Source organism: Parus major, chromosome 9 (assembly GCF_001522545.3).
Source record: "Parus major isolate Abel chromosome 9, Parus_major1.1, whole genome shotgun sequence".
NCBI classification, from domain to species: Eukaryota; Metazoa; Chordata; class Aves; order Passeriformes; family Paridae; genus Parus; species Parus major.
In genome coordinates this window covers 4,578,172-4,586,149 of record NC_031778.1, presented here as the reverse complement: position 1 = coordinate 4,586,149, position 7,978 = coordinate 4,578,172, and the positions used below count along the sequence as shown (strand labels likewise).

At 54.3% G+C, this 7,978-nt stretch overlaps 1 protein-coding gene across 1 annotated transcript; it reads right to left on the bottom strand.

Moving 5' to 3' along the window:
* Positions 1 to 1,366: 1,366 nt before the first annotated feature.
* On the bottom strand, positions 1,367 to 7,116 carry CFAP410 (cilia and flagella associated protein 410). Its single transcript, XM_015638241.1, has 7 exons — positions 7,008 to 7,116; positions 6,428 to 6,446; positions 5,793 to 5,839; positions 4,850 to 5,079; positions 3,924 to 4,095; positions 3,441 to 3,534; positions 1,367 to 2,279 (listed from the first exon to the last, which is right to left on the bottom strand). The coding sequence occupies exons 1-7, from the start codon at positions 7,082 to 7,084 to the stop codon at positions 2,154 to 2,156; spliced, it is 765 nt and encodes a 254-aa protein (XP_015493727.1). The 5' UTR covers positions 7,085 to 7,116; the 3' UTR covers positions 1,367 to 2,153.
* Between the last annotated feature and the right edge of the window lie 862 nt (positions 7,117 to 7,978).

Here is a 7,978-nt window from a genome sequence, read left to right as displayed (position 1 = left end):
TCAGAGTCTCAGAGGATGGTTTGAAGGGAAGTGGCTCAGTACAGCTGCTAGCATTTTCCACAGCTGGGAATTATCTGCATTCCCCGCTCGATATTCCTGGCTGAGGCAGGGCAGGGTGACAGTAGGTCATGTGGAAAATCTGTCGGCAGCACAGCCCTGCAGCAGACACGTTTAGGGTATGAATGGGGACAGGGGTGTCCCCAGGCTCAGAGCAGCTGCAAGTTGAGGGACAGGAGTCACTGCAGCCCTCACACCTAATTTCCACCAAAAAAAATACCTGGAGGGCCCAATTCCTGTAAAAAAACAGACATGCACAGCCACTGCATTCTGAGGATGAGCAGGAGGGGACGTGACTGTGCTCCCAGACTTCCCAGCACATCCAGCCCACCCTGAAAAGGGGGCAGAGCAAGCCTCCAGGAGCATCCTGCAGTGGAATGCAGGATGCTGGGGCTCTGGAGGGGCTGAGCTCCCGCTGGGGTTTGCTGGGATGCTGCAAGGAGCAGTTGGGAGCTCTGAGGGCAGCACTGGCAACAGCCAAGGATGACGAGCACAGCACGTAGGCAGTGAGCAACCCAACTTCTCCAGGAATTGTGTCAGCATGGCCTCAAGGGCACAGTGATTGCTCCACCATGACCAAGTCCTGATGGATGCTTCCTTTGATCACTCACATCCCAGAAAAGCTGGGGGTCCAGCTCACCCCAACAACTCCCCTGTTCCTTGACATGGACAGGCCAGGGGCCTGGGAGAAGACTTGCACTCAGCAGGGTGAGTCTCCCAGGCCCTGACTGTCAAAGGAAGTCTGGGACATCATAAATCAATTGCAGCTGGGTTTAACACAGAAGGCATGAACAAAGGTCTTTCAAGGAGTTAAAGGCATCAGCAAATCTCCCTCTGAGTGACGAGGGTCAAACTGTGTCCCTTCCCACCAAGGTCAGGCTTGTGGACACAGGGCTGTCACCATCCCTGAGGAGCATTCCTTCCTGGTAGCACAGCCTGGAGACAGCACAAACAGGGACAGAGTGGCCATGGAAAGGCCAGTGCAGTGCTGGGAGGCACAGAGAGCTCGTGTCCCATATCTCAGGGCCATTGTCCTACCCAGGTGGCTCTGCACTGAGCTTTTCTCACCACCTCTCCTGCTCCCTGCCTTTGCTGTGGTTGCCAGGAGGTTGCAAGACTTCCCAGTGCCCCTGGAAAGCAGCGCTGGGAGCAGGCTCACTGTTTCAGAAGCGCAGTGAAGCGGGAAGGTGCGGGGCTCCCAGCCCTCCTCCTGCTCCACAGGGCTCACAATGCACTCCCTGAACCAGAGGTAATGGAGCAGTGCCCCCAGCCAGGCCTTTGCTGAACTCCAGCCACCACTTACACAGCCTTGAGGGATAATTTGGTTTATTTGGTATGTCACAACAGTGTAGTTTGTACTTAACAACTCTATAAAACTTGGTAAATGCAGTTTTATCAGTTAAAGAGTAAGACCCATCCCCCTGATGCCTGTGCAAAGCAGGCAGAATGCTCAGGTCCTTTTAACTGGGATGTTTCCTTAAGCTGCTCTAATGCCTGCAGGGAATGTTGGGGTAAGAGGACAGCTGAGCATTCAGGATGTGGGAGTCATTTCTGGTTCACCTAGGCTGCTCTGAGCTTTCCTTTGGGTTGTGTGCACCAGCAAGGAAGTCAGCCAGGAGCTGGAAAGTAAATTAATAACTGGACATTGACCTTCACCACCTGCACCAGACAGTTCTTGGTGACCATCTCAGGCAATGTCTCCCCATCAGATTCCACCAAACCAAATCTTTGTGGTACAAACTGCCCTCAGAGGTGCTGTGCACCCCCAGGCTTGCTGAGGGGCAGAGACCTCCCCAGCCGTCAGCAGGCTCTGCTCCCCCTCAGATCACACAGCACCTCTGGCTGCAGCCCTGTTCCCTTCTGCTCTGCTGATTTGCCCGTAGCTCCCATCCAAGAGCCCCAGCCACACAGGATACAGTGTCAGAGCCTGCAGCACAAGCAGGAAATCTCCCGAGAAGGAGCATCCCATCCCCCATGCCCTCACATGGGAAGCAGAATGGGGAGCACCGAGGCTTTGGCTGCAGCCAGGGATGTGTGGCCAGGACAGCACCGCGGGACTGGGGCTCCAAGGGAGGTTGGAATGGGGATGGGTGTTGTCACTCCTCCTGCAGCTCCTTCTTCTGGAAGGCCTGGAGCCTCCTCACCACTGTCTGCTGGATGATCTCCAGCCCCTCTGCATCCAGTTCCTTCATGAGAAGCAGGATGGCACTCAGGACATTGTTCTGTAGGGATAAGGCAGACACTGCTTTGTACCAGCCAGCCAGGACACGGACACTCGATTTTCCCTGAGCTTTCTAAGAACTCCTCCACCACCACCACCACCGGCAGCAGTTTGGAACAGCCACCTGCAGCCACAGGACCGGGTCTAACCACCAAGCCCTCAGGGCAAACGCAGACAGGAGGCTGCATATGGCACGTGACAGGGCTGGAATGCAGGACAAACCCATCCACCCAGTCCTGTGCTGGCTGCCCACATGCCTCTGGCTCCCAGCCACGCTCCAGCCTGGCTTCTGTAAGGAAAAGCACATTCAGGAGCAGCTGCCCTCGCTCTCCAGCATGTGTAGGATGGGAAAGGACAGGAGGCCTCTACTCTAAGGAATGAGAGCTGGTGCTCTCTGCAAAGGACCCTTGAAGGTCCCCAGCCCTGCCACCACCACAGGACCACTGACAACACCAGGCCATGGCTCTGTCAAATCATGTCCTGAAGAACTCCAGGGAGAGATTCCACAGCCTAAATAACTGTCCTTCTAGGGAGAATCTTTTGCCCAACATCCAACCTGAACCTTTCCACCTGCAATGGGGGGCCACTTCCCCTCTTTTTAATGGTCAGAGCCTGTGGTGCTGCTCTAGGCAGCTATGGCTGAGTGAGGCAGTGTGGGTTAGATCTTGCTCCGCTGATTGATGCAACAACACCAAATCCAGCACTCTGCAATTCCCAGCTCAACCACCAAAATCCAGGTTCATCCAAGGCTACATGATGGAGGGGGCTGCAGAATCACCTAAGATTCCTGTTCAGCAGCCCCTTCCCAAGGTTTGACACTGCTCTTGCTAAAGAAACACTTCCTAATGTCCAGTCTGAGCCTCCCCTGGCACAACTTTGAACCATTCCCACTCCTATTGCTGGATCCCAGGTAGAACTCAGAATCCCCCTCCCCACATCCCCTCCTCAGGAAGCTGCAGAGGGGCATGAGGTCACCCCTTGGCCTCCTTCTCCCCAGACCAAACAAACCCAGAGCCCTCAGCTGCTCCTAGACATTTGTTCCAGTCCTGGCATCAGCTCTGTTCCCCTCCTCTGGGGACATCCAAGGTTCTTCACATCTTTCAATGCTGGGGCTCAGCCCCACACACCAGGAAAAGCAATCTGGTCTTTAAATGATACTCACTCTCTTCTTGTGGCTGCAATCTGTCTCTTGAGGGGAAAAGGAGGAATATCTATCCCTGGGAACAAGCTTCATATCAAGCTCCTCCTGAGTTTTGCTAAAAAAAAAGGGAGGAAAAGCAAATATTATTATGTTATTATGACCTGGTGGGAGAACCTTCCTCTGCCAGGCCAATCCTTCCTCATCACATATGCATGGCAATGCAAGGGGTATCCAGCTGGAGCACCCCAAGGAATGGACTAGAGCTCCCAGATCAGAGAGGATCCATCCATGCAGCTGATGAGCTTGAGTCACCCCCCACAGCAGAGCCTGTTTGGCAGACACAGAACCAGCCCCAGCAGTGTCACTGATCCTGCACAGCTCCACTGCAGTAACCAGAACAAGGGGAACCTGCACTGGCTGCAGGCCTGGCCCCTGGAATGTCAGGATCCTCTCCTGCTACACAGGAGTTCATCCCAGAAATGCTGGCAGCTCCCCAGCCCTCACTTTGTCTCCTCCAGGCTGCAGGTGAGCAGCTCACTCTTGGGCTCTGTCGTGGATCCAGTGGCACTGGATGCGGTGGACTCGGACCAGCCATTCTCCACACTCCTCCGCGCTGGCGGGGCCGTGATCTCCACACCATCCACCAGGGCCTGCGACAGCTCTTCCTCTGTCACAGCTGCAAAGGCCACAACAAATGCCTGTTGCTATGAACTGCAGCAGCACAGGGGGATGGCATCTCTAGCAGGGCAAGTTCTGCTGCTGCAGAGCTGTTCCCAAGGGGTTTGGTCCAAAAACTGTCTGGCATTTTGCTTTCACCCTTCTCCTGCAGTGAAACCTGGGCAGGAGAATGCTGGAAGCAATCAACAGCCTCCCAAAGTGAGAAGGGTATCAGGGAAGGATGCAAACATGCTTTGCTATTTCTTGTCTCTGGAGAAGGGTCCAAAAGCTACCAAACTGCTGCTAGTCTATGGAAAAAAAACCAAACAGGGAAGCTTTTCTACAGCAGCAGATCCAGTTATAGAACCTTTGTCTGGCCACAGCAGAGAGAGCTCTAAAAACCTCTAATTAGTGGTAGTGTCTGAGCTATAATAGGCACTCAGTAGTGCTACCGTAGGGAAGGGATAGAGAAGGGAAGGGGAAAGGGGAAGGGGAAAGGGCAAAAGGGAAAGGGATAGGTGATGCAGATGTGGATGGGAATAGGGATGGAGAAAGAAAAAGGAGAAGGAGGAAGAGGAGGCAGATGAGAAAGGGGAAGAGAAACGGAAAGCGAAGACAAAGAGAGAAAACAGATTAGAAGCACTGGATCCAAGTCAACCCCTAACACCTCCTGACTCTAGGAAAACTCAAAGGCTGCCTTCAAGAGGAGCCAACACATCCCCATTTCCCAGGTGGCCCTGGCCTGGGGCTGTTTGCAGGTGACCAAAGCCCACCCTGGTTGTCAAGCTTCTGCAGGCTGGGCAGGTTGCGCAGCACAGTCATGCGGTAGCGGTGGGGGTCAGGCCCGCAGCAGGGGTTCTCCGCCAGCCACAGCACACGCAGCCGCGGCAGCGTCTTCAGGTAGAACAGCTCATCCAGGCTCGTGATGTTGTTCTTCCTCAGGTAGAGCTCGCTCAGGTTCTGGCACTGGTGCAGCGGCTCGAGGTCTGAGATGCCGTTCACGCTGTAGAGACACAGTCAGAGCACATCCCACCCTCGCTGCCCCATCCAGGAGGGAGCACAGCACTTCCCAGTCCCCTTTCCTACAACAGCTTCACCCCAGCACGGAACAGCAAGGGATGCTCAGCCCATGGTTTGTGGCATTTTATCTTTTGTCAGCAGAGGGAATAATTGAAAGAGCTGTTGTTCCACCCTGCTGAGGATAACAAAGAGCCTCTTCTCCCCCCAAAACCTGCCCCCTTTTCTGTAGCAGCTCCTCCGACCCACCCAAGGAGAACCTATTTTGGAGATTCCCAAATTAAAAGGCTCGAATTTGCAGAGCACTGGTTCCATGGGATCCCTAGGATAGGCGAAAGTTGAGTGTATTATGGAAAGGGAAAGCTCTGAGAGATCCACAAAATATTCCAACAAGTATTTTGGAAACAGACCACATACAGCGGCCAAGAAGATCCCTGTCGAAACTATGGAATAGAATTAGGATCAACAATCCTAAGGGGTTTTATCACTTGTCAAAAGAGAGAGTATTTTCTCAAGGAGTACAGGGAGTAGTGCAGAGGAGCTGCTGAGGAATAATCATTTCGGTATCTCTAATACTTGAGAAGTGGGGCGTGAAGAGCCAGGCAGCTCACACACACAACCCTAGTAATGTGAGAAGAAACCTTCCCCAGGAAAAGGTGATTTCCCTGTCCTCTCCAAAGCTGCAAAACTGGCATTCACCTGAACGTGATCACCTCGATGTTGGGCAAATCCCGGCATATGGATATCTGGGCAGGAAGAGACAGAAACAACATGAGTTTGCACTCATGGGAGAAAATATAAATAAACCAAACTGAAATCACAAAAAGCACCATCACGAATTTGGGTTTGCTTCAGTCTAACCCGAGCTTAACAACACCAGAGATTTTCTGACACAGTGAGTGCAGTGTCAGCAGCTCCTCCAGCCTCTGCTCAGGAGTAGAAGTGCAGATACCAGCCAGTGTCACATTTTTCTTCTGCTCCAGCAACTCTGCAGCCTCTACAGGCAGGAAAGGCTCTTTCCAACCTCTGGCAGCCCTCCCCTAGTGACAGAACCTCGTCTAAAATCACCAGAGACATAGGACTCAGGGTCCCACTCTCTGAGACACCACTCTCTGCTGGGCCTTGGAGAGAAATTTTCCAGTGTGGGAACAGCAGCAATCACATTTTTTTTTTCATGGTGTGAGACGCTAATCAACCCTGAAAAGCCCTGCAGCTCACAGGCACCAGGCCAGCCCGAAGCCAGGCCCTCCCCAGTGCCCTGGCAGCCCCATCGCCTCCACGGTGTTCCCTCTCCGGCTGTGGGCCCAGGCTCCTCTGGTTCCTCCAGTACTTACATCCGTCAGGTGGCTGCCCCTGCGAGAGGAGAGGGGGGTCAGGGAGAGCACAGCAGGGCTGAGTGTCCCCCTGAACCCCCCACCCAGCCCGGCCCCACCAAACTGCTCCAGCACAGTCTGTTATGGGCCTTGTTGTGCCTCCTCTTGCCCAGCCCTGCCTGCTCTCCCTCACCCAGCCCTACCTGACCCCCTCCACCAGCGCTGCCTGTTCCCCGCTCTGCCTGTCTGCCCTTACCCAGCCCTGTCCCTCCCCATCCCTGACACCCAGCTCCCTCCCTCCCTTCCTGCCCTCTTCCTGAATCCTTGACTCCCCTCCCCAGCCTTTTCTGAACCCCCTCCCCACCTCTGCCTATGTCCCCATCTCCATCCCTGCCTGTCCCCTCCCCATCCTGGCCTGTCACCCCTCATCCATCCCCGCCCGTCCCCTCTCCCGATCCCTGCCTGTGCCCCCAGCCCCAGGCCTGCCTATCCCTTCTCCATCCCCGTCCTTCCTCCATCACTGTCCTCCCAGCCTCATCTGAGTCTGTCCTCCTTCCTCACCCCTGTCTGTCCCCCCCTCAGTCCCTGTCCCCAGGCCCACCAGCAGTTGAGGCGGCGGACGCCGTCGAGCGCGGCCGCCTTGGCCTGTGCCAGCACGGCCGCCCGGCTCAGCCTCATGCCGGGCCGGGTCGCGCCGCGCCGCGGCTGCAGGGGCGGGACCGGCGGGCTCAGGCCCCGCCCGGCCGGGGCGGCTCGCAGCTCCGGACATGGATTCGCCTCCTCCCCTCCGCTCCCCGACCCGCCCCGGGCCCCGCCGCAGCCCCCGGGCCCCGCCGCGCCCCGCCCGCCCGAGCGCCGCTGCCGCAACGGGCGCGGGGTGAGGTGGTTATTCGTATTTATGGGTAAATCCTATTAGTCCTTCAATTATATCTTATTAGAGAACGTTTTGTACAGAGAGCTACGGCTTTGTGGGTGTATATTTATGTGAAAGGATCACCATGGAATCGTGGAATGGTTTTGGGCTGGATGGGAAAAGCCCATCTCATTCCAAACCCCTGCCATGGGCAGGGACACCTTCCACTATCCCAGGTTGCTCCAAGCTCTGTCCAACTCGGCCTTGAAGATGTCCAGCGTTGCTTCTCTGAGGCCTCACCACCCTCACAGGGAACCTTTTTTTTTCCTAATATCTAAACCTACTCTATTTGAATAATACATGTGTATAATTTTATATCTGACTTTATACATATATCCCTATATACCCCTGTATATATATATGCATGAAGTGTGCATAAATAAAATATATCTATATTTTTTATAATAAATATATCATTTATGCCATCTCACCCATCCCTGACGGCTCCCCATCTGCATCCTTGGCCCACCTCTCTCCTCAGTCAGATCCTAATCATTCCAACAGGTGATAGTTCAGCCCTTGAAAAATATGTTTTGTACAAATAAGAGTTAATGACTATCTCAAGAATGACTAATACAGCACTACAGTTCCTCCTCTTATCCCATGGGGCAAATAAGAAAACTAACACTCACCTTTGAACCAGCCTTGGGACTCAAGTG

Coding starts and splice junctions, on each gene's coding strand:
- CFAP410 (XM_015638241.1), bottom strand. CDS start 7,084: ATGAGGCTGAGCCGGGCGGCCGTGCTGGCACAGGCCAAGGCGGCCGCG. Junction 5,080..5,792: donor ATCGAGGTGATCACGTTCAG/GTGAATGCCAGT, acceptor GTGTCTCTACAG/CGTGAACGGCATCTCAGACC. Junction 3,535..3,923: donor TGCAGCCTGGAGGAGACAAA/GTGAGGGCTGGG, acceptor CTTTTTTTTTAG/CAAAACTCAGGAGGAGCTTG.